Below are 27322 nucleotides of genomic sequence, written 5' to 3'. Positions count from 1 at the left end.
GATGTACATGTCCAACTGGCAGGTGTCATCTGACCTTGACCTCATTTTCATGGTTCAGTGGTTATAGTTAAGTTTTTGTGTTTTGGTCTGCTTTTCTTATACTGTATGCAATAGGTCTACAATATTTGGTGTATGGAATGATTGTAAGGTGTACATGTCCAACTGGCAGGTGTCATATGACCTTTATCTCATTTTCATGGTTCAGTGGTCAAAGTTAAGTTTTTGAGTTTTGGTCAATTTTTCTAATACTATATGCAATAGGTCAACTATATTTGGTGTATGGAAATATTTTATGATGTACATGTCAGTCTCGCAGGTTTTATTTGACCGTGACCTCATTTTCACGTTTCATTGCTCAGTTTTAAGTTTTTGTGTTTTGACTGTTTTTCTTAAACTATAAGCAATAGGTCAACTATATTTATTGTATGGAAGGATTGTAAGCTGTACATGCCTGCCTGGCATGGTTCATCTGACCTTGACCTCATTTTCATGGTTCATTGGTCAATGTTAAGTTTTCTTGATTAAGTCTGTTTCTTAGAAACTAAAAGCAATAGGTCAACTATATTTAGTGTATTTAATGATTGTAAGGTGAACATCTATTTCTTGTCTGGTTTTTATGACCTTGACCTCCTGTTTTTGGATCATTTTAAGTTAATGTGATAGTTGCAGTAAAGCTTAATATTTAGGACTATCAGCATAAAATCAATGGTTAATAAAGAAGGCGAGAATTTTCAGCGTGTGCACTCTTGTTTACTCATTAAGAAAGGGGGTATAATTTTGCAGCATGCTAAAGTTCAACTTTATTCCTGTGATTTTTTCTGGTTGGTATTTTGTTAATAAATTGCATTGGAGTAATAATTATGCAAAAAGACTTGGGATAGTTCATTAAAGACATTAATTTCTGGAGGCTAGTATAAGTAGTGTCAGTAACCACCATTTACCTTACCCCATACTAAATAGAAAATAAAACACTTTTGATTGTTTTTTCAACTAACCAAATGAGTTTCACAAGTTTCAAGCAATACTTATTCAAGATCACAAATTTTTTTTCTATTGTGTTGACCTTTATTTTTGACCCCAAGTGCAACCTTACTGTTTCCTTTATTGTGTTTTACCCGTTAGCAAATTGAATATTTTATTTCTTTAGGAATAGCTGATCTAATTATGCAAAAATACCTAAGTTTTTGACATTTTTTGTATGGTAATCTCAAATGGAATAAAAGTTATGCTATAACAATGTTAAAATATTATACCTATAACTACCTCATAACTTTAATATTTTGATCACAATTGTGTTAAAGAAAACAGAAAATTGGATTTAAATAGTTATTGTTTTTTTGCTTTTGTACTGGTAACAGGACAGACACGAGATATGGACATAAGGATTGAGATATGCTGTTATTTTCAATTTTGAACAATTTGTTTTTTGCACTTCACTTGTTCTGTGATTTAGAATAGTAGTTTTCTTCAATAAACGTGTTTATTGAGATCATTGCATCATGTTTAGCATCCAAAAGTCTTCTAGGAGTTATAAAGACATTTTTTGAAAATGACCCGTATAAGATTTCAAAATGAAGTTCTTAAAAATTACCGGTAATGTGCTGAATGGATCATTGTTATTTTTATTTTAGATTAATGAAATAGGAAGATGCCACTACGAGAACATTGGAATGGCTTTAGGGAAAAGGTAATACTGATTTACAAACTTAATGGAAATGTAAACTCTAAAGACATGAAGGGTTAGCTCTCAAAGTAAAATAAGGGGTACAACCTCTCAAATTTTAATTGTTTTGGATTTGATCCATTTTTGTCGAGCATTCGACTTAGGTCAAAAAAGAGAGACATAGCAATCCTACATTCCGTCGTTGGCGTCGGCCGCGTCCACAAATATTCACTCTGTGGTTAAAATTTTTGATTTTTGAAATTTTAATAACTTTCACAAACTATACTGGATTTGTACCAAACTTGGACAGAAGCTTGTTTATGATCATAAGATAGTATCCAGAAGTAAATCAAAAAAAAAAATCCATTTTTTCTGTATTTTACTTATAAATGGACTTAGTTTTTCTGCCAGGAAACAATACATTCATTCTTGTTTTTAAAATTTTAATAACTTTCTTAAACTATCCTGGATTTGTACCAGACTTGGACATAGGTTTGTTTATGATCAAAAACTAGTATCTAGAAGTAAACTTTGTTAAAATTTTGCACCTTTTTATCAGTATTTTACTTATTAATGGACTTAGTATTTCTTGCAGTTATCATTACATACAGTCTGTAGTTAAAGTTTTTAAAACATTTATTAGATTCATAAACTATCCTGGATTTTTACCAATCTTGGACAGAAGATTCTTACAATCAAAAGATAGTATCGAGAGGAATATTTTTAATAATATTTTCCCTCATTTTTGTTGAACCTGCGAATAACAGCAAAAGTAGGCAAGACACTGTGTTCAGTGGAACCCTTACAAACTTTATCATGATAATAGATACAAAATAATAAAAATTACCCCTATCTATCTAAGATAAATTAAAATAAATAGGGTTCTGATCCCAATGGATATTTTTTCCTGGAAAAGCCCCTTTTGAAATAACTTCCCTCTAAGTACTTATTATAAATCCAAGACTATGCAATTGGTCTTACAATAAATGTACTTTTATGATGAAATGAAGCAAGGTTGTCAATACTGGTTTTAACTGGTCATTAGTGATCAATACTGGTCGATTGGATTTTGAACAAGTTAAATTATATGAACAATGGTTCCAAACCGGGGGAATTAAATGTGTACTATTAATTTCATAGTGGCTTTTCAATTATTCTTTTACATGGACTTCTAACATTAGATTTGTCTACTATTTTATAACAAAAAAATAACATTCTTACTTTGGCCCGCAAGTATTTTACTTTGGCATTGACTACAGCAATGCAGTCTTTTCAACTGACTCTGGTGTCTTCATCGATGGTGTGAAAGTTCCAAAAAGGGTCTTTGGGTTTTTGTCTTGGTGAGCATGGTTTATGACAATGGTAGTATAAAGAGCTGATTTTGGACATATTTATAAATCATTAGGAAGATACCATATATGAGAGAAGACATGAAGAGTCCTTCAGCCTTTAAACATTTATTGTTTTAAACTATCCCTTTATATTATTTTATGACCAATTATCTTTTTGTGAGAGGGTGTTGTTTTATTATTTAGTAATTAATGTTGTAAATCATGTAAATTGGCCACCTGTCAGCCAGGTGTAAAGTTACCAGTTCTGCTCTTAATAATTAAGCTACCTGTAAAAAAGCACTTTTGATACTTTTCTTTTGAAACAAATAACTCTACATGCATTTACATTTTAAGATTTAATTGATGTAGTATCTTAACATGAATTTTATTGATATAGTATTTTAACATGAATTTAATTGATGAAGTATTTTAACATGAATTTAATTGATGTAGTATTTCAACATGAATTTATTGATTTTTGTATAATAAATGAAATGTATCATATTACTTCATTAAATACTGTATAGCGGGTTATTTTTCGCGGATGTAAAATTTCTTAATTTTCATTGAATTAGGTATCCGAAATATTTTGGCGGATTCAAAACTTTTATCAATACCTTTGTGAGTACACTTTTAAATTGGTGGAGTTTATTTTGGCGATTTTGTTCTATTCGCGAAAATAAGCAAAAAATTTACACCCTGCGAAAATAACCCGCTATATGGTAGCTTTTAAGCAGTATGTAACCATGGTAACCTTAAAAACACTGAAATAAAGTAGACACTCTATATATATAAACTGTTATTCTACCTAAACACAAAAATATACCATTTTACACTTAAAATGATAGAATACTCTTTTGCAAAATTTCAATCGACCAGTATTGACCACTTTGGGAGTATTGACTGGGTCAATTTAACCGGTTAAAAACCAATGGTGTTAACTGCCCAACCTTGAAATGAAGTGTTGACTGATCTTGTCAGACTAACCACAAAGGTTTTTTTCAAGGTTCTTTTAAAATTGCAGGTTTTGGGGTTAAATTATACTATATCAACCAAACAGTTCATGTGAGTTGTTTTACAATAAATCAGAATCAACTAATTATAAACTAGTTAAAAAATTAAATAAAGACAATTCTGAATTAACATGATTAATTTTGATAGCCATGTGAGAGCGTTAGAGTTAGGGAAAGTCGTTAAAATACCCGATCATCAGAGCCCACATGATTCGTGTTTAAATAAATGTATTTTATTACAGGTGTTGGAGTTTAATGTGATTTACCCAACAGCCCATGTGATCTGCCTTGCCTGGATAGATAATGATGTTGTTTGTGAAGGTTAGAATATATATGTTTATGACGCTTCGAAAATAAAACTGTTTACACTACTGTCGCCAAAGCTATAGAAGATAGATGAAACGTTTGATCAGCAAAAATTATCAAATGGACAAAATCTATTTACCTGCCTAATTTCAGAACAATCAGTTTACTATATGTACTTTAGAAGTTATTGACCCTAAATGACATATTAGCAGGTATTTGGCTGCTATGGTCAAATCTACAGAAGACAGATGAAAACTTTGATAGCAAAAATTATCAGAAGGACAAATTTTATCTACCTGAAAATTTTCAGAAAAATCAGACAACCCATGTATGAGTTATTGCCCCTGAAAACACAATTTTTGTCGAGCCTGCCACTTTTGTCGCAGAAAGCTCGACATAGGGATAGTGATCCGGCGGGGGCGGGGGCGTTAGCTAACTTCTTAAAAGCTTTATATTTTAGAAGGTGGAAGACCTGGATGCTTCATACTTTGTATATGGATGCCTCATGTTACGAAGTTTCCGTCAGTCACATGTCCAATGTCCTTGACCTCATTTTCATGGTTCAGTGACTACTTGAAAAAAAAGTTATCAATTTTTGTAATGTTAAATTCTCTCTTATTATAAGTAGTAGGATAACTATATTTGGTATGTGCATACCTTGCAAGGTCCTCATGCCCGTCAGACAGTTTTCACTTGACCTCAACCTCATTTCATGGATCAGTGAACAAGATTAAGTTTTGGTGGTCAAGTCCATATCTCAGATACTATAAGCAATAGGTCTAGTATATTCGGTGTATGGAAGGACTGTAAGGTGTACATGTCCAACTGGCAGGTGTCATCTGACCTTGACCTCATTTTCATGGTTCAGTGGTTATAGTTAAGTTTTTGTGTTTTGGTCTGTTTTTCTTATACTGTATGCAATAGGTCTTCTATATTTGGTGTATGGAATGATTGTAAGGTGTACATGTCTAACTGGCAGGTGTCATCTGACCTTGACCTCGTTTTCATGGTTCAGTACTAGTGGTCAAAGTTAAGTTTTTGAGTTTTGGTCTTTTTTTCTAATACTATATGCCATAGGTCAACTATATTTGGTGTATGGAAATATTTTTTGGTCTATATGTCAGTCACGCAGGTTTTATATGACCTTGACCTCATTTTCACGGTTCATTGCTCAGTGTTAAGTTTTTGTTTTTTGGTCTGTTTTTCTTAAACTATAAGCAATAGGTCAACTATATTTGTTTTATGGAAGAATTGTTAACTGTACATGTCTGCCTGGCACAATTCATCTGACCTTGACCTCATTTTCATGGACCATTGGTCAATGTTTAGTTTTCTTGGTTAATGTTAAGTTTATGTGACAGTTTTAATAAAGCTTTATATTTAGGACTTTCAACATAATATCAATGATTAGTAAAGAAGGCAAGACATTTCAGCGTGTGCACTCTTGTTTAGTTATTTGGCAATATTCCTCAAAATTTTTGGTTCTTCTGTCTGTCATCCTGTCCCACTTCAGTATCTACGACTTCTAAAGTTGCTTTCCTGGGTGTGTGTGTTAATTGTAATGGATAAATGCTTATAATAAATACTTCTACTTATAATTTCTATATTTTTGTCCCCTGCCGCAATGTGGTGCCGGACTATAGATTTTATTTAAATTTATATCATAGTTGTAATTCCGTATTACCTTGGTCAAGTTGGAATTTCAGTGCTGTACCATCATTTTTGTTGAGCCTGCGACTTTTGTCGCAGAAAGCTCGACATAGGGATAGTGATCCGGCGGCGGCGTTAGCTAACTTCTTAAAAGCTTTATATTTTAGAAGCTAGAAGACCTGGATGCTTCATACTTTGCATACAGATGCCTTATGTTACAAGGTTTCCGTCTGTCATATGTCCATTGTCCTTGACCTCATTTTCATGGTTCAGTGACTACTTGAAAAAAAAGTCAACATTTTTTGTAATGTTAATTACTTTCTTATTATGAATGATAGGATAACTATATTTAGTATGTGCATACCTTGCAAGGTCCTCATGCCCGTCAGTTAATTTTCATTTGACCTCTACCTCATTTCATGGATCAGTGAACAAGGTTAAGTTTTCGTGGTCAAGTCCATATATCAGATACTATAAGCAGTAGGTCTACTATATTTGGTATATGGAATGATTGTAAGGTGTACATGTCCAACTGGTAGGTGTCATCTGACCTTGACCTCATTTTCATGGTTCAGTGGTCAAAGTTAAGTTTTTGAGTTTTGGTCTTTTTTTCTAATACTATATGCAATAGGTCAACTATAAATGGTGTATGGAAATATTTTATGATGTACATGTCAGTGTCACAGGTTTTATTTGACCTTGACCTCATTTTCACGGTTCATTTCTCAGTGTTAAGTTTTTGTGTTTTGGTCTGTTTTTCTTCAACTATAAGCAATAGATCAACTATATTTGATGTATGGAAGGATTGTAAGGTGTATATGTCTGTCTGGCAGGTATCATCTGACCTTGACCTCATTTTCATGGTTCATTGGTCAATGTTAAGTTTTTCATGGTTAAGTTTGTATCTAAGATACTATTAGCAATAGGTCAACATTTAATGCCTAAATTGATTGTAAGGTGTACATGTCTGTCTGGCATGGTTCATCTGACCTTGACCTCATTTTCATGGTTCATTGGTCAATGTTAAGTTTTCTGGTTTAAGACTGTTTCTTAGAAACAATAAGCAATAGGTCAACTATGTTTGGTTTATTGAATGATTGTGAGGTGTACATGTATTTCTCGTTTGGTTTATCTGACCTTGACCTCATTTTCTTGGATCATGTTAAGTTTATGTGTTACTTGTAGTAAAGCTTTGTATTTAGGACTATCAACATAAAATCAATGGTTAGTAAAGAAGGTGAGACATTTCAGCGTGTGCACTCTTGTTGTAACAGTTATTGCCCTGTTTAATTCTGAAAATTTCACTGCCAGATGGGAGACATTTGAACGCTGTTCTTTTATTTACATATTGTTTGTTTATATTTTGTAGGTACCAATGAGATGAAGAATATTACATTGGAACTCATAAAGAAATACAAGGATCTTCTTACATTATGCATGTTATGTAAACCACAGCCTGTTTTCCCTGAACATGCTAAAGGTAAAGATAAAAAATATAGAATCTAACTGAGTGAGTGGTATATATCAAAAACTATTGAGATCCCCACCCCTTAACAATATATATTCTTGATCCTCATGAAGTAATTTATTGACATTATAGGGGGTCTGAGGGGGGTCAACCCCATCTCCTCCATTTTAAATATAACTTCATATCTCAAAAACCCTCAAGATCCCCATCCTAAACCATATATATTCTTGTTCCTGGTGACTTAAGGAATTAATTGACAGTTTTGGGGATCTGAGGGTCCCATTCCCTCCCTTTTAAAAATGAATTAATAATATCTATTTTGGATTCAGATGGCCACCAAAATCTTTAAATGTTTCGATTTCAATGACATTTGGTTTTCAATTTGGGAGTGCATGTTCATTTTCAGCATCATGTACTTACAAGAAGCTCTCCTTGCCCATAGGGCCATGTGAGCTATTGCCTTCACGTCTGTTGTAAACTTTTTAACAAATCTTCTTTTCTGAAACTACTGAACAGATTTGGCTCAAACTTAGCCACAATCATAATTAGGTTATCTATTTTAAAACTTGTGTTGATTTTTTTCTGTCATCCAATAAACATGGCCGCTGTTGCTTAATATAGGACATAGGGTCAAATGCATATTTTGGGCAATTATATGGGATACTGAAAAAGCCGATACTTACAAATGACCAACATGGTCAGTTCTACTTGAATGAGAAGTTTCATCGAAATCCAATTACTGAAGGTGGAGTTGTTGCCCCTTAAAGGTAATTTTTTGGCAAGTTTTGGTTTATTTGGCTATTATCTTGAAAATTATAAGAAAAAGGTAATCGACGTAAAATGCTAAATGATCGGTATAATGGGCTCTTCTGGCTTGCTTAGTTTCATCAATATCCAAGTACCAATGTAGAGTTGCAATCCCTTAAAGGCCATTTTTTGACGATTTTTGCTATTATCTTGAAAACTATAAGAGATAAGTAATCAATGTAAATTGCTGAAATGATCAGTATAATAAGCCCTTCTTGCTTGTAAACGTTTGTCAATATCGGAGTAGTGTTGAATGGTAGGGTGTCCGGTATCGAAAAAAAGACGTCTAGTTAACGAGTTTAAGTTAACGGATAACACACGGCAATATTTATATGCAAACTATGGGAAAATTATTATTCTTTCCAATCATGAATGTCGTCGTAAGCTACCGTGGTCACATTTTCAAAATTTTGTGGTTTCTTAGGGTACCAAAAGAAACCGCACCATACAGGTCATCTTCAACACAAAAAATAAAATTATTGCTCTCTGTGTTATTTGTTCAAATTATACTTAGCATTTAGCTTAAAAATTAAATTAATCATTTAACGAAAGCTAAAAATATTTATATAATTTAAGTTAAGTATTTCATGATTTTAGTAAGACTTTTTTTAGCTGAAGTTTACTACATTTTGAACGAAAGAAAATTTATTATGTGTTACTTTCACGGGATTTTTACTGTCATTAAAGCAATACATCATGGTTCATATGTGTGTCAAATATCTTTCGTGTAATGTTAATCGATGAGAAGAAAATAGCAATTTAAAACACAAATTAAGTCAAAATTTCTGCCTTGATTCAAACACGCCTTATCTCGTGCCGTTAATTGTTTTGTAGTTTACACTATCAGGTCATTAACTAGGATAACTGTCACTCACTTCATTTCTCTTTTTTGCTCATTGTATGGTCGATTTGTATGTTTTGAATAGTCCAGTAAGTTTGAATATGGTTGTTTTGTTAGGAAATGTTTTTTTAGGTTGGTTTTTATAACTTTAATTGTTTTTTTGAATTGATAGATTTGTTATAATTGTAATATACAAATTAAATCCTTTGGTCACGTTTCAAACCCGGAATATGGAACACATTCACAGTCCTGTTAAACTATGCCTATCAAACCCTAAACGAAGTAGGAATAAAATACAATGGGATAAGTGTGTTATATGTCAGGGTACTTCTACTGAATTGCTTATTAATATGCGAGGAATTAGCAAAAAAAGAAGCTTTATTGAGGCCATGAGAGCACAGAAAGATGTATATTTTAGTATATTACATGATGCTTCCGACCTAGATCACCTTCGTACTGCTGATTACAAAATAATGTACCACCATTCTTGCTATAAATCGTACACTAGCAGACACAACTGCAGTCATTTTAAAGCTGAATCAAGTTCTTGTTCGTCTGTAAAAGTGTCATATATAGAAGGTCGTCAAATTCCTGATTGGAAAAAAGTTTCTTGGAGTCGGTGATTACAAGCAGGCCTGATTCAGATTTCTTGGGAATCAATTGTTCAGCATCAGGTCAGATCAACAGTTACTATGACACATGAGAAAGTCACTTATCTAGCTGGCACTTCCACTGCCCCTAAATATGTCAGAAGGAGTATTCAGATTTGAAGAATTATTTTTTACGCACGATGAAGCAGATACTCGCATGAATTTACATGCTATTCATGTAGACAAAGAGTTCGGTGTGAAAGGAATCAAGGGTAGGATAATAATAAAGTCACCAGATACAGATGTACTGATCTTATGCGTTCATTACTTCTCCTTCATGCAGCATACGCATGAGCTATAGTTTCAAACAGGCACTATAAATTGCACACAAGATTTGCGCCGCTATATACCTGTCCACGAAATATGTAAAAGTCTCGGGTCTGTCATCTGTAACATTCTACCAGCCACACATGCTGTAACAGGATGCGATACAATGTCATCCCTGTTTGGGATCAGTAAGCGCACTTTTTTTAAAGTCTTAAAGGACAACCCAGATGATTTCACCGATTTGTCAAACCTTTTGAATAGTGACATCAATGAATCTATAGATGCAGCTTGAAATCTTGTTGTTAGGTTGCACGATCTCAATTCAAAACTCAAAACAGATCATAGTGACCTAAACAAATTGAGGGTAAAATTTCAGCTACAATTAAAAATTTCTCCCTTGTCAAATTTCCTCATTGTGAATCTACCATTAAAAAACATGTGATATGAGCTCAGGGTTTCAAATTAACTTTAGGCAATGGAAGGTCCAGGACCTTTGACCAAAAAAACTGAAAGGTCCTCCTTAAGACTTAGAAGGTCCAATTCTAAATGAACTTGAATTTTGAAATTGAATTTATAAAAAATCAGAAAAAGTCCTTACACTTCCAAAGCATTCATCAGTTCTAACTTCTTACTGTTTAAAGGTTTGATATCTAAAAACCCAAAAGAAACCATGCATACTATGTTCACTAAATCAGTTTGGCAAATTTGGTATGATCTTAACTCTTTGTTTGATTATATGACTTTGTGCTGTTTGTAAAAATGTGAGTTTACTGCTTTTTATATCATATTTTTAATGTTTGAATTGTTAAATAATGTATTTCACTGAAGTAAAATATAACTCTGTAACATAAATAAGTAAGTAAAGTTTATAAACTGATTTTCTTTAATTCAGTCTCAAATAAATCAAAACATCTAGTATTGTAACTATGAAGATAGATAAATTAAAATGATAATTAATTGTTGCATTGTCATTATATGGCCATTTGAAGTTCTTATTATGTTTACTTAAAACTGAATCAGTTATTTTAACTCATTTTCCAGACATGGGCAGTTCAAATTCTTCCTCTGTTTCATTCTTTTTCCCCTTTAATTTGTGCCCACTGCAGTGAGGGGTTCTGGTGCTATTCTCAAACCAATACATTATACTGGGTAAAGGTTCAAATTCTTTAATAGAAGGGCCTTCACTCATGATATACAGCTGATTTTGCAGAGATTCCTGTGTTAATCTAGTTCTCAATTTACTTTTAAGTGTATTCATTAAGGAAAAACCCCTCTCACAGCCGCAAGTAGATGATGAAATAGTAAACAACCAATAAATTAGCTTCTCAATAGCAACAGTGTTTGACTTTCATCTTCAACTAAAGTAGGACAAGCACCAAGTACTGCACCCTCATTTTTCCTTGTGGCAGCTTTGTTTTGTAACACCATACTGTACATATTTAACAATGGATTTGCCCTAAATCTGCTTAGATAAAGTTTAAGTTCTGTCCATTCAGATTTTATTTGCTCCTTTTCAGTATCAGAAAATATTTCTCTAAACTCTGGTTGATTTACCAATTCTACTAACTGGTCATTACCAAATTCAGCAAGTTCAAATCCCCTGCCAAGAGGCCACTGATGAAAATTTAATATCTGAAGAAGTGAGAGGGGTTTTTCATTCAAAGACTTGAATCTTGATTCAATATATTTGATGGTACCATCAGTTAATGCATGGAAATCTTTATCAGATTTCATGTCAACAGACTGGACATTTCTTGTACTTATTTTTATTTCCCCAAATGTTTTGTTTGTTACATCAAATTTCTCTGCAAATTGTGTACAATATTTGCCATAACCATTTTTCAATTGAGTAAGATGGATGATTGCTGCTTCGATATGATTATTTAGTTCTATAACTAAATAATCATCAAGTTGAAAAGTGCTGGATAGCTTGGCCACAATTGGTAGGTAGTCCATCAGGAAATGAAGAAACTTAAGAAATTTGACAGATGTAATAACAGTGTGGTACCCTTTTGCTCTATTTGCATCATCAGCACGGGATCCAGCAACAAAATCATGCTCTAGATGACTTACAACAACCTCATAATTTGAAAGCATTGCTTTTACTGCCCTTTCCTTGCTTGACAACCAGCGTACTTGTTTTATATCACCAAAGTGCAAAAGAATTTGATCAAGAATCTCACTTATATCTGTAAGTTCACGTCTGCGCTTAGGGGAATAATAGTAGAACTTGAAAACCCCTTTCAATGTGGTTTCAAATGTTGACATATATAGAATAGTTTTATTTGCATCTAGTATTGCCAATTCAAGTTTGTGAGCAATACAGTGAATACCTATTGCTTGCTTCACCTCATCTTTCAATCTTTTGAAGACACCAGATTTGTTACCAAAATTAACAGAAGCTCCGTCGAAATTACCACAAATAAGTTTAGGACCAGGGGTATCATGGCGGATCTTTTCCTCATTTAGGCCCACAATTTTAAGAGCATTAAAAATTGCGTTGAAAATCCCTTCTGCTGTTGCTGATTCTAAGGATATAAGATTAATCATTTTAGTGGTGGGCATACACTGGTCAACATACCGGAGATAAACTATTTCCTGTTCAATAACAGACCTGTCAGTACTACCATCTGACAAAATACTAACAAATGGTGCTGCAAGTAAACTTGAAACAATTTGTGATCTTAATTGCTGAGATATCCATTTAAGGAACAGTTTACATCCCTCAATGTTGAATACTGGTCTCCTTCATCAACCTCAATTTTTTCTGTACCTCTAAAATAAATTCATAGTCGGAAAAAGGCTTCCCTTTTTTCCCCACACTATAAGCTGTGTTAAATAAAACCTTATATCGTTTTAATTGTTCTGGTCTTAATTGTTGCTTCAGAACACACTGACCTAACTTTGTGTCAGATAACAACTCGACCTTTTTGTCAAATTTTGGATCCGTTTCTTTTAGCCACTGTTTTTGGCACGATAGATGCTGGGAGGTGGTTTCATGATTTTTGATGGGGTCAAGTTTAAAGTTTTTAGTCCCCCGAACCAGGGCACTTTCCCTTTAACTGTGTGTGGGATACTTGACACAATACATGCACTCCATTAGACCAGGTGTCTCGTCGAAATTAAGCCAAGGACGATTAACCTTCCACTGGGGCAAAAATTTGCCTTCTTTCTTTTCCCGATCATATTTCTGGTCTTTGGAAAGATCCTGTTTTTTTCGGCTGCTTTTCATCAGTCACCACCGATGTTTCACCTGTTTCATCTGGTTTTCTTTTAGTAGAGGTCACCCCAAAACGAAAAAGACTCATGCCGTTTAATAGTAGTTCTGTTTGTCAATTGAATAATATATTCTCAAGATTCGCGGTATCTCGTACGACGACCCGTCACATGACTACACACCAAATCATATTGTGAAGAATTTTAGCAAACTCAAAAGTTTCCTTTCAGTAAAATCACATATTTGAAGATAATTTTTATACTAAATTTATTAATTTCATTCAGAATGCTTTCGATTTTTTTTAAATCTGCAAAATACGAAAGTCCGTCGGGTCTAGCTAACTACCGGCGGGAAGGCCACGAACCTCAGACCACCGCTAATTTGAACCCCTGGAGCTTCACTCCAGACATATATTTGGATGTCGTCCCATATAGCAAAACTACCCTTACATTCTCCTCTTCATTTCGGATGGGAAAAGAAGATTAAACTTGTTCCTGTCTATTTCGAAGATTTAGTTTGCACTCTGGGAAATCTGTGTGTTCAAAGGGTTGCTTTTGCTTCGAACAAAATCTATCATGTACAGATATATGCCCTTGTCAGGCAAACGACATTATATGTCAAAATGTAAATACTTGTCTGTTTGCAGTTAGAAACATTGATGACGACGAAGATGACGATATATAATATTTAATTTTTCTATTGGTACCTTCTTAAGCATTGGTAGAAATCAAATGAAAATTAAGCACTCCATAATATTTTCTAAACAATAAATAAAATATCTACTAAATTTTGAAATCGTGGAAAATATAGTAATCATCTATCTAGTGGGGGAAGATATGTAAAAATAAAAACAAAAAAAAACGTAGTAGCTAATACTAGCTTCGATCATAATTTTCTATTTGCACTTGTTTTTCGTGTTTTTGCCATGCTGTTGTCAGCTTGTCTTTAATTTATAAGTTTTTAATGTCCCTTTGGTATCTCACGCCTTTTTTGTTTGTAAGTATTTGTAAAATACATCGGTACTGTACATAACCCTCTCCCTGATTATATTCTTTGAATACTTGTAAACATTATAGCCAATTGTTGCTCATTTAGTCATCTGTTTATGTAGGATAGGGTGCTTTAACTGTTTCTAACAGATTTTTTTCTTCTCATAACTTTACCCCCTCCTTTTTCTCCGTTTGCAGTAATCTTTACTTCTGTAAAGCAAAGCTATACACAGAGCTTTATATTCAACCAAGTTCGACGTTTATGTTACACAAGTTTCGAAACAAATCAATAATATATACGCTTTCACACTCAATAACAGAAATTTAATATTTACCTAGAAATTGACAAACACCTGACTATCAAAAGACGTGAAAAACACATTTTTTATTCGACAAACTATTACAGCTAAGATCTAGAAAAAATCTTTAGATCTTACTTGTAACGAATTGAATATAAAAATTCCGAATTTTGAAATTGAAATTGGCCAAATTCACTGTTATTTAACAGATGTTTGAAAATTTCAAATTTGCACCCTATAGGTAAAAATATCAATCTAAAGTTATTTTTGGCGATACCAATATAAAATAAGTTCTAAATGTAGAAACAAAAGATATTTTTCTATAAATTAGTTGTATTTATTTTGCTCCAAACACATATATATAGGAGAAATAAGCTATCCAAATGTGACTCTGCATTTTCGTGGAAGTTTTGCTTTGACCTTTGACCCTGATTACAAAGAAACGTGACCGTTGCAGACAACGACGACAACGATATTTCGATGAGGTTTGTTTTCCCCTTTCCAATGATATAAAATATAGCCGTGTGTTATTCCGTTAACCCAAATCGATCAAATTCGTTGATTGGGCATCCTACTAGAAGGTGTTGTGGCCCCTTAAAGGTAATTTTTTGACGATTTTTGGTTTATTTGGATATTATCATGAAAACTATATATATAAGAGATAAGTAATTCATGTAAATATCTGAGCAGATCAGTATACCAGGCTCTTTTTGCTTGCCAAGTTTCGTCAATATCCAAGTACTGATGGTGGAGTTAAGGTTCATTTTTGTCGAATTTGGTTTATAAGATAGCCCAAAATCATGTAGGCTAAGGTATCCAGGTGAGTGATTCAGGCTCTTTGGAGCCTCTAGTTTTGGTTGCCTGCTGGTTTGTCATACACACTCAAAATAAGGGTATGGTGGTGGAGAACGAATAGGTTTTCACTCAGATGGTTATGGGGGACGTTTTGGGAATACATGTGACTTATAAATCAGATGTTACATTACTTGTTTAATTTGAGTAGCAAAAAGTATTTTCATCGGTTGAGCGACACAGTTTATAGAGTAGAACACAATTGGGGCACTGTGATGTCAGAAACCAACACTCAGCAATTTGCAATTCATATAGTAACACATTTCTATTTGTATTGTAATCCTGTCATGTAATGTTGTCATTTTAGTGTTATATTTATCATTGCCATAAAAGCGGGAGGTTTGGCTAGCCACAAAACCAGGTTCAATCCACCATTTTTTTAGCTCACCTGGCCCGAAGGGCCAAGTGAGCTTTTCTCATCACTTGGCGTCCGTCGTCGTCGTCGTCGTTAGCTTTTTACAAAAATCTTCTCCTCTGAAACCACTGGGCAAAATTTAACCAAACTTGGCCACAATCATCATTAGGGTATCTAGTTTAAAAAATGTGTCCGATGACCCCGCCAACCAACCAAGATGGCCGCCATGGCTAAAAATAAAACATAGGGGTAAAATGTAGATTTTGGCTTATATCTCTGAAACCAAAGCATTTAGAGTAAATCTGACATAGGATAAAACTGATTATCAGGTCAAGATCTATCTGCCCCGAGATTTTCAGACAAATCTGACAAACTGTTGTTGGGTTGCTACCTCTGAATTGGTAATTTTAAGGAAATTTTGCAGTTTTTGGTTATTATCTTGAATATTATTATAGATAGAGATAAACTGTAAACAGCAATAATGTTCAGCAAAGTAAGATCTACAAAATTGTCAGTCGACCCCTTTAGGAGTTATTGCCCTTTATAATCAATTTTTAACAATTTTTCGTAAATTTTTGTAATCTTTTACAAAAATCTTCTTCTCTGAAACTACTGAAACAAATTTAACCATACTTGGCCATAATCATTATTAGGGTATCTAGTTTAAAAAATTTGTCCGATGACCCCGCCTTCCAACCATCATGGCCGACTTGGTTAAAAATAGAACATAACGGTAAAATGCAGTTTTTGGTTTATATCTCTGCAACTAAAGCATTTAGAGCAAATCTGACGGGTGGCAAAAATGTTCATCAGATTTTGATTTATCTGCCCTGAAATTTTCAGACGAATCCGACAACCAGTTGTTGGGTTCCTGCCCCTGAGATAGTAATTTTACAAAAATTTTGCAGTTATTTGTTATTATCTTAGATATCAATATAATATCTAATATATAATACTATTAATTGTGATTTTAACCTTATTTTACATGATTTCCAAAGCATCAGTAAATACAGGTGAGCGACACAGGCTCTTGAGAGCCTCTAGTTTTAAAATGTCCTGTACCAAGTCAGGAAAATGGCAATTGTTATCCTACAGTTCGTTTCTGTGTGTGTTGCATTGTCGTTTGGTTTTTGGTTGCACTTTAGTGTTTCTGTTGTTTCGTTGTTTTCCTCTTATATTTGATGTGTTTCCCTCAGTTTTAGTTTGTAACCCCGATTTGTTTTCTCAGTATCAATTTATGACTTTCGAACAGCGAAATGCCTTTATTTAATATCCCGACCATGAATGTAGACGTGACATATAGTGTTACCCTTGTCTGTACTCACGCTTTGGTTAAGTTCTTGTGGAAAGTTACCCTTGTCCGTCCGTACTCACGCTTTGTTTAAGTTCTTGTGGAAAGTTACCCTTGTTTGTCCCTACTCACGCTTTGTTTAAGTTCTTGTGGAAAGTTACCCTTGTTCGTCCGTTCTCACGCTTTGGTTAAGTTCTTGTGGAAAGTGCAATCTACAGTAGGGATATCTGTGGTCTTACTGACACATTTTATAGTTATAATTAGCTTTTTCCAGATTTTTAATGTCAATTTTGTGTGGCCCCTTTGAGGTCTAGTTTTGTCTATTTTGGTTAATTACTAATAGATCTGATTGTTAGTCGTGTAGGCTCAGGTGTCCAAGTGAGTGATTCAGGCTCCTGGAAGCATCTAGTTTTGTTATACATCTTTGAAAAAAAGGCCTTTGCACTGAATTTTTAACTGGTTACATAGAGATTTTACACCTAATTATTATTAAACGATGCAAGTGTTGTAAAAATAGCAGATACAATTTCATATAAAATGGTGAAAAGATTGCTAATTTGATACACTTCGATATTCTTAAAAGAAAACTTGAGGTAACCATTCTTGTTTTCCTGCTATTTTGAATAAACTAAAATTTCCTATTGTTTTCTATTGAAATTCTCTGAAGATTTATTTCCCGCCAAAATGGTCCATTTGCTGTCATTTTTCTATCAATGCAAATCTTTTCAATTTTATACATTATATTATTTTGAAAAAAAAAAACTGTAATGATATCATACAAGTTATACATTTTTACCTAAAAAAAATAAAGATTTGTAAAAGAACCTCAGTGGTATATGCTCGATTTACCTTAAATATCAATTTCATCAAACCTGAAACAAGAGAATTTGACGACCTCTCAGACGAAACGCGCGTCTGGAGTATTAAATTATAAACCTGGTACCTTTGATAACTTTCACATGTATAAAACATTTGGAGTCAAACTTTATTTGAGTGCATGAAACACAATTAATACATAAACTAACACTTACAATAGTAAGCTAAAAATTAATGAAGCTTGAATGGCCAAAATGGAATGAATGCTATTTGAAACTGATTATTTAAAAGTTTGATAAAGATAAACAATTAAATCATTAAAATACACTAAAATAATCATGAAGGTACTGGATTGACATCAACACTTAAAGACACTGCTATTATTTGTTGTATCGACATGTTTCTAGATTGGGTAACGTCTCCTTAAGTGGATACCAAAGGTATGCAGGGTCGTCAAATTAAAATAATCATGAACATGATGAAGGTACTGGATTGACAACAACACTTAAAAGAAACTGCTATAATTTGTTGGGTCAACATGTTTCGCCGATAAGATCAACGTTATCAGGACAAGGTACATAGAAATGAGAACCCCTGAAGTACAGGGTGAAGGTCGAGAACATTGACATCATCAGGACAAGGTACATAGAAATGAGAGCCCCTATAGTACAGGGTGAAGGTACAGAACATTGACGTCACCAGGACAAGGTACATAGAAATGAGAGCCCCTGAAGTACAGGGTGAAGGTACAGAACATTGACGTCATCAGGACAAGGTACATAGAAATGAGAGCCCCTGAAATACAGGGTGAAGGTACAGAGCATTGACGTCATCAGGACAAGGTACATAGAAATGAGAGCCCCTGAAGTACAGGGTGAAGGTAGAGAACATTGACGTCATCAGGACAAGGTACATAGAAATGAGAGCCCCTGAAGTACAGGTTAAAGGTACAGAACATTGACGTCATCAGGACAAGGTACATAGAAATGAGAGCCCCTGAAGTACAGGGTAAAGGTACAGAACATTGACGTCATCAGGACAAGGTACATAGAAATGAGAGCCCCTGAAGTACAGGGTAAAGGTACAGAACATTGACGTCATCAGGACAAGGTACATAGAAATGAGAGCCCTGAAGTACAGGGTAAAGGTACAGAACATTGACGTCATCAGGACAAGGTACATAGAAATGAGAGCCCCTGAAGTACAGGGTAAAGGTACAGAACATTGACGTCATCAGGACAAGGTACATAGAAATGAGAGCCCCTGAAGTACAGGGTGAAGGTACAGAACATTGACGTCATCAGGACAAGGTACATAGAAATGAGAGCCCCTGAAGTACAGGGTGAAGGTACAGAACATTGACGTCATCAGGGCAAGGTACATAGAAATGAGAGCCCCTGAAGTACAGGGTGAAGGTAGAGAACATTGACGTCATCAGGACAAGGTACATAGAAATGAGAGCCCCTGAAGTACAGGGTGAAGGTAGAGAACATTGACGTCATCAGGACAAGGTACATAGAAATGAGAGCCCCTGAAGTACAGGGTGAAGGTACAGAACATTGACGTCATCAGGACAAGGTACATAGAAATGAGAACCCCTGAAGTACAGGGTGAAGGTACAGAACATTGACGTCATAATGAGTGAGAAGTTCATTCAGAAAAAAATTTGAATGTAGCTGGATAGTTACAGTATATATATATGGAAAATGAAAGTACAATTTATTAAAGTTATTTATAGAAATATAAGAAGGTTTTTGTGTTTATTATTTACAAGTCAGTAATTGTTCTCCCAAATGGACGAAACCACACTAGATTCTGTACCATTTCCATTGGCTTCCTACCTGTCAGAGCTAGGTGACGAAGGTTTACTACTCCCAATGGCGTCGGGAACTCAGTTGGTGAATGGCCGTTGCTAGTCCTGGAGGTTTTAGAAAATTGTGAGGATGCGGGGAAGGGTGGGCGGGAATTTGCCAAAAAGTTGGTCATCAGGTGCCAAAAGCGTCAATTTTGACGATTTTTCATCCTTATTCTTGACCCCTAAGACCCAGGGATGCTGGTATAGGTATCCAGCTGTAGTTTGCATGTCGAGTGGACCAGGGATGGGGTAATTGAAAATGTAATTGTAATTAAGTATAATGCATTACAATTTTCCATGTAATTGAATGTAATGTGTAATTGAGCATGTTTAAAATCACATGTAATGGTAATTTAATTAATTACATTGAAAAAAGCATGTAATGCTAAATTACTTTTCAATTACATTTCAATTACATGTGCATGTAATTTTTGATGTTAATCATAAGAAATTATGTTAATATTAATTGTAAAATAATATTTAGTTCACATATATTAATGAGAAACCAACAAATCCTAATGAAACTTTTAGAGCAAATTGCCATCAATGTACTTCTAAAATATCTGGAAGTTTGACTTTGTGACTTACATGAAGGTAAACATGTTTTAAATCCTTGCACACACTAATTTTGTCAAATTAGTATACACAATAAGTTTATAGAAATAAAATTATCAGCTGTAAAAACAAATGGCAATTAGTCTGATTAATATGTGTGTAAAACAGCCTAGGGACAATGTAAACTATTACATGTATTTTATCTAATTAGCAAATGTATACAAATGTATGAAGCATTATACTGCAATTATTTTCAATGTTATTACAACTATATTTCTTTTGAAATTTTTAAAGAACAAAATAAATTTGTAATTTATATAAAACTTTTAATTAAATAACAAAAAAATGGCTACCTTAATGAAAGGAAATTCAATGGTATTTGACCAAATGCAAAAAAAAAAACAAAAACGGATGCCATAGTGATGTTTGTTGCCTTTGACATATATATAGCTTGGCAATAGTTAAAATTGAAAAGTTTAGAAATTTAATGACAAAAGACAAAAGCTGACAAAAAATACCAGTTATCAAGTAAATGAAAACACTTTACATCCAAATTGTCACATAAGCTTACAATAGATATAAGAAAATGTGGTATGAGTGCCAATGAGACAACTCTCCATCCAAGTCACAATTTATAAAAGTAAACCATTATAGGTCAAAGTACGGTCTTCAACACTGTGCCTTGGCTCATGCGATATATATATAAAGAATCAAGAGGTCAAATTCAGCTGAGGGAAGAAGATTTAACATTGTTGGGCTAAATTTGAGACAAGTTATATATATTTACATTGTACATAACATATTGGTTTATACAATTCTGATAAAATGTAGTGTGTAATTTAATTAATTGCTTTGGTAAACTAATTGTAATTTAATGAATTACATTGCCAAAACTGTGTAATGGTAATTAGTGTAATTGATCATTTTTGCAATGTAATGTGTAATTCAATTAATTACATTCCAATGTAATTGACCCCAAGTTTGGAGTGGGCACCAGTTAACAAATTGACCTCAACATTTGTTAGGTGGGAGTGAATCTGAACTTAGTTCAGCAGTCTAAAGAAGGTCATTTGGATCCAAAATACGGAATTTCACAATTTTTTTTTCGATTTTTGACTTCAACTGAAGCTGAAACCGGAAGTAGTCGTTTCCTATACATATTTCAATAATAATTAGGATCAGTAGTTATATGCCTGCGGGTTTGCACTATTTTTGCAAGTTTTAGGCCTCTGACCTTCCTGTGTAAGGCACCGGAGGGAAGCCAACCTCTCCAGAAAACCCAGTTTTTATCCGATTTCAATTTTCCAAATTCGTAATTGAGCTCACAATTCAATTTATACATGAGATCAATTGAATTATAAATTATTTGTCTTAATATTTGGTTAAAGATGTACAATATCATATTTTTTTAATTCAGATATCAGCAGTGGAAATGTTTCTAGATCAAATCAAAGTAGCCAACACGGTCATGACGATGCACTTCAGAACAACACAAATCTGTCAGATACTATTCAAATGGCCATTACAGATTATCCTGCAAATTTGATCAAGCCAAATCAGGATAAGTCTAGAAATGCTTTGCCTGCATTAAATGAAGAAGAAATGACTAAAATAGACAATACCGAACCAACACCAAAGACTAAGGACTTAGAAATTCTCAAACATAATGTAGACACTACAAACTGTGAAGCTGTGGTGTTAAAAAATGAACAGAATTTGGAAACTACACATAGTGAAACTGTGGTATTAGAAGGTGAACAGATTGCTCAGACTACACACAGTAAAACTGTGGTATTAGAAGGTGAACAGAATGGTAAAACAACACATGGTGAAACTGTAGTGTTAGAAAAGTGTGCAACATCAGAAAATATCCAATCTACCAACATTATGAAGTTTGTATTAATACCAGTCATGCCAGTTGTAAATAATCCAACTACAAAAATTACAGACAGTGATACCAAGAAGACGCCGAAAAAAAGTGTCAAGTCAACTGGCACATTTACACCTTTCAAAGGGAATATGTCAGACATACAACTCATAGGCAATAAAGACAAAGCAAAAAATAATCCACCTAAAAATGATACGGCCGCATCAACAACCTTGGATGGGAATATGACAGACAAAAAAATCATTAGCAAAAAAGACAAAGCAATAAATAATCAAACTAACAACATTACTACTGCACAAATCATGTTAAATAAAAATATTTGGACTATTCAAACTACAGGTAGTAATCATATATATAAAGTCAAAAGAAAATACTGTGATATTCAACCATGCAAAACTTCTGTTGCATCTACTTCTTCAAGTTTGTTAGATGTCAACAATTTAGCTATGCAAACTACAGGCTGTGAAATGAAGAAAATAGATAATCTCCCAGAAAACGAGGAAACATCAAACTCATTGAGAGAAAATATGTCTGCCATACAGGCTGAAGACACTGACATGACTGATGATGATTACATTTATAACCCAAATATAAATTCAACGACCATACCTACACAGTTGAAAGCAAATGAGTTTACCGTGGAGACTAGGAGTGGCGTCAAGGAGAAATATAAACAAACTGTAAATTCAACAACCACATCTACTCCATTTAGTGTAAATACTGGAAATGAAGTGAAGGAGAAATATATTCACAAAAAAGGACCAACTGGCATGGTGACACGATCAGGATGCTCTGGAGTGAAAAACTCTGTCCTTCCAGTTACCAACAACAGCATTATGAAGGAGTATACTCATAATAAAGTCCCAACTGTCATGGCAACCAGGTCAAGACGATCTGAAACAAATACCTCTGTAGTCCAAGCGGACAACGGCTTTATGGAGGGGTATACTCATTATAACGCCCCAATTGTCACAGTCACCCAGTCAAGTCAATTAGGCTTCAAAAATACTGTCATTCCAGCTACAGACAGCATTAATATGGAAGGGTTTACTCAGAATAACACTTCAACTGCTATTGCAACCAGATCAAGTTCATCAGGTATGACAAACTCTATTCCAGCTACCGACAATATCATCAAGGATGGTTATACTCATAATAACGCTCCAACTATTAAGTCAACCAGATCAAGTTCATCAGGTATGACAAACTCTATTCCAGCTACCGACAATATCATCAAGGATGGTTATACTCATAAAAGCGCTCCAACTATTAAGGCAACCACATCAAGTTCATCAGGTATGACAAACTCTATTCCAGCTACCGACAATATCATCAAGGATGGTTATACTCATAAAAGCGTTCCAACTATTAAGGCAACCACATCAAGTTCATCAGGTATGACAAACTCTATTCCAGCTACCAACAATATCATCAAGGATGGTTATACTCATAATAACGCTCAAACCGCCATGTCAACAAGGTCAGGTCAATCAGGTGTAAAAAGCTCTATTCCAGCTACAGACGGTATTAACAATGATGGCTTTACTCCTAATGATGCCTCAACTTCAGCTTCAAAAAAAGAAAAGTCAATTATGCTAGTTGAAAATATTGCTGAAGTTGAATTTTCAGACGAAGATGAGGTTATGGAGTCAATGGAAACGCATGAAGCAGTCGATGCCATTACTGATATTGATCAGACTGGGGAGCCGATGGAAACCTGTCAGGCAGGTAAGAAGATTCTTGATATGGGTCATATGGATAGGGATTACCCATCTTCGTCAGATGAAGACAAGAACATTGAGTTCAAGGAAACTAGTGAAGCAGTAAAGACCATTGTTGATATTGATGGTGCTGATAGGGAGGACCAAACTTCTAGAAGTAAAGATTCAAAGGCATCAAGTAAGTAGTCTATACATTGTTGTTTAAGGGCATACGATACAGTTTTGATCCCATATTGAAATTTGGATGAAAATTTGCATAAAGGCTATTTTTTACCCGATAAATAAATAGCTGTAATAAAAAATATACCTTCCTGTGCTACTTTTTGTGTAAAATGAGGTCGAAATTTCAGATATTTGTTCAAAATTCGGATTTGTTGACGTATTTTTCCATTCGAAAGATTTACATACCTTTTTTTTGTTTTTTCAAAGATAAACACAAGCTATTTATAAGTATCCTATAAATTTGTGCATTTTGTTCATAGAAATTACTCATTTTTATCAAATGTTCATGAAATAAGAAAAAAAAAAGTAATTTTTTTGCTGTATATTTATCAAATTTGGAAAAATTGCATTATTGACTTTTTTATGAAAATTGGTACGAATAATCCTCATACATAGTTAAACCAAATGTCATTTTAAAAACAGGTGGTCCATGAACTCGATTTCAAGTTAAATCAATTTGAATGATAAAAATCAGTCGAAAAATGCATCTTTTCCCGATATGTCATATTTTGACGTCAGGGGAAATAATATTTTACGTTAACAACGTCATTACCTCCCCTGTAACTGTATCGTATGCCCTTAAGGATATACATATAGTTATGTGAAATTAAACAAGTCTAGAATTAAAATATTTTCTATCAATCAGAAGAGCAGTAGATAAGGAACAAAATAACCTAAAAGTATTATAATACTACGGTTATGTAACTCCTTTTCAAAATATTTTATAATCTAAAGACATATGGAATGTATCCGATACAACAAACATAATAACATTACAATTAGATCAAATATAAATCACATGACATGACATGAAAGATAAAAATAACTGTTACGTCCCCAAAAGTCTTCAACAAGTCTAAAAGGCAAAAAAAAACAATTTCATTTTAACTTTTATTGAAGCATGCTACGAAAGAAAGAACAATAGTGAAGTTTATTAAAAAGTTCTCCTACATGGATTTTTCAAATTAATGCCCAAACATATTGGCCAGTTGCAACTGTTCAGATGCTACGGATGATCTTACCATGATCTCAATATATTTGTACAACACCTACCTCTTAAACTCATTCTTATGATATTATAACTAGCTTGTGATATTGTCATCTCAAAATAATTCTGCAGCATGTTATATTCATGTAACCTTATTAAACTTACTAGTGCAGATGACAATTATATATTACTAGTATTTGGTATGGCCTTAGAGGGGCCCCGCTCGAGTCTTGCTTCAGTGATTCCTTATATAATCAACCAATTTTTTTCCCTCGAAAGCCCCCCCCCCCCGGATCCGCCTATGTTGAAGGGGAAGGGAATACAATTAAAGAAACAAATTTAGTGGAATCTAAAATTCCATGAACATACAAAGATGTCAAGATACATATATGTGCCAAAACATTTCTTACCCGTTCCGTCTTAAATCATCATATTAATACCCATTATATTATTGACAATCATGATTTTTTTTCCAACTCTGTTCATAAAATGACAGGGTGACACATATACAGTTGAATATTTCTACATTTTGTATCATTAACACTAGTAACTTGTTTTATCCTATCTTATCAGGCTCTGGTGGACAAAATGATGGCAATGGTGCTGCAGACAACACAAGGACGGACACGACAGAAGGGTTTAGGTGTGATATTGGCGACTGCAGAAAGGTGTTTTCTACCTATAAGTACTTAGGGGTTCATAAGAGAAAAACACATTCAACTAAAACCTATGCATGTGATGTTTGTGGTAAAGGGTTTCCCCAGAAACGATACCTGAAAAACCACCTGAAGTTACACAGTGATGAAAAACCATATAAATGTGAGGTATGTGGCAAAGAATTTCGTGAACAGTCAAACCACAAAACTCATCTAAAAACACATAGGTCTGGCGTCCAGGTCACGCATAAATGTGATATATGTGGGAAAGAGTTTAGAGAATCGGCAAACCTACAAGCTCATATAAAAACACACACGAATGAAAACAACTTTGTGTGCGACCTGTGTGGTATGGCGTTTAAACTGAAAAGGTACATGGTTAGGCACACTAACGTAAAACATTCAACCCAGAAACAGTTTACTTGTGAAGTGTGTAATAAAGTGTTCCATCAAAAGGTGAATCTAAAAAATCACATGACAACACATGTTGTTGGTAAAATGTTTGTGTGTGAAGTGTGTGGTCAAGAATTCAAACAGAAACGCTCGATTAAAAGACATGTTGATAGCATACACACTGGTAATATAACATGTGAAGTATGTGGTATAATAGTCAGGCCGGAACATCTACAGAAACACCTGAGAGGACATACCGGGGAAAAAACTCACAAATGTGAGGTGTGTAATAGAGAGTTTGATAAGAAAAGTGCTTGGCTGATACACACGAAAACACACACGGGAGAGAAACCACACTTATGTGAACTGTGTGGCAAAGGTTTTATCACTGCCTCGTTATTAAATGTTCACATGCGATCGCATACCGGTGAAAAGCCTTATAAATGTGACATATGTGGTAAAGGGTTTAGCCAGAGTGGGCCTCTGAAGAACCACAAGCTCATACACACGGGGCTTAAGCCATATCTATGTGCTCTATGTGGTAAAGGATTTACTCAGCCTGCAAGTCTACAACAACACAAGACAACACATTTAGAATATAACGCTTATCACTGTGACATATGTTCGAACACTTTTAAACACAGACATAGTTTACTTAGACATATGTTAAAAAGTCACAATATAGGCAAGCATGCGGCCAGTAAGTTTGGAAATAATGGTGGCAGACAGACAGTCGGAATGACTGGTCACAATGTTGGCAGACAGGAATCAAATTTGACTGATCGCAATGAGTGCCGACAGGCAGCAAGTATGATTGACCACAATCTTGGCAGACAGGTAGACACTTTTGGTGACGATGGTCAGTCTACTGTCGATATATCTCGTCTGTATTTTGTGCACGAAGAGACTATACAGAATACCTACTACTAGTTTAATCTGATCTTAAGGCTTTTTTTGTTACAATTTAAGATTTTAATGTATTACTAGTGTTAAGATGTACAGTCCAATAGTTCGTTATTTTTTTGTGTTTCAACTCCTCTAGGAAATAGCAAATCACCTGCAAATCCAGAAGCAGTTATTTCTCAATATGCAATTATTTCAGTCTTTGAGGAGTACTAACTCGAATTAACAGCAATACACATGCTTTTATAACAAGCTCTTAAGATCATTAAGTAGAAATACAGATCGTGGGAATCTTAGATAAAGTCATAACTCATGTCACTGCATCC

The 27322-nt window shown here is 34.2% G+C and overlaps 1 protein-coding gene across 2 annotated transcripts; it reads left to right on the top strand.

Moving 5' to 3' along the window:
- The first annotated feature begins 1631 nt into the window (after positions 1-1631).
- On the top strand, positions 1632-27321 carry LOC127731981 (uncharacterized). 2 transcript variants are annotated; one of them, XM_052240971.1, is made up of 6 exons: positions 1632-1687; positions 4250-4328; positions 7333-7443; positions 21643-23409; positions 23509-24012; positions 25618-27321. In XM_052240971.1, exons 1-6 carry the CDS (start codon positions 1649-1651, stop codon positions 27021-27023), a joined length of 3906 nt encoding a protein of 1301 aa, XP_052096931.1. In that variant the 5' UTR covers positions 1632-1648; the 3' UTR covers positions 27024-27321. The 2 variants fall into 2 exon arrangements, with proteins under 2 accessions (XP_052096931.1, XP_052096930.1); XM_052240970.1 differs by having other exon boundaries at positions 21643-24012.
- Position 27322: the final 1 nt, after the last annotated feature.

This window comes from Mytilus californianus, unplaced genomic scaffold (assembly GCF_021869535.1).
Source record: "Mytilus californianus isolate M0D057914Y unplaced genomic scaffold, xbMytCali1.0.p SCAF_21, whole genome shotgun sequence".
NCBI classification, from domain to species: Eukaryota; Metazoa; Mollusca; class Bivalvia; order Mytilida; family Mytilidae; genus Mytilus; species Mytilus californianus.
The sequence above is the reverse complement of the archived record's forward strand: the minus strand, read 5'-3'. Positions and strand labels throughout refer to the sequence as shown.

Coding starts and splice junctions, on each gene's coding strand:
- LOC127731981 (XM_052240970.1), top strand. CDS start 1,649: ATGCCACTACGAGAACATTGGAATGGCTTTAGGGAAAAG. Junction 1,688..4,249: donor GGAATGGCTTTAGGGAAAAG/GTAATACTGATT, acceptor ATTTTATTACAG/GTGTTGGAGTTTAATGTGAT. Junction 7,444..21,642: donor TTTCCCTGAACATGCTAAAG/GTAAAGATAAAA, acceptor TTTTTAATTCAG/ATATCAGCAGTGGAAATGTT.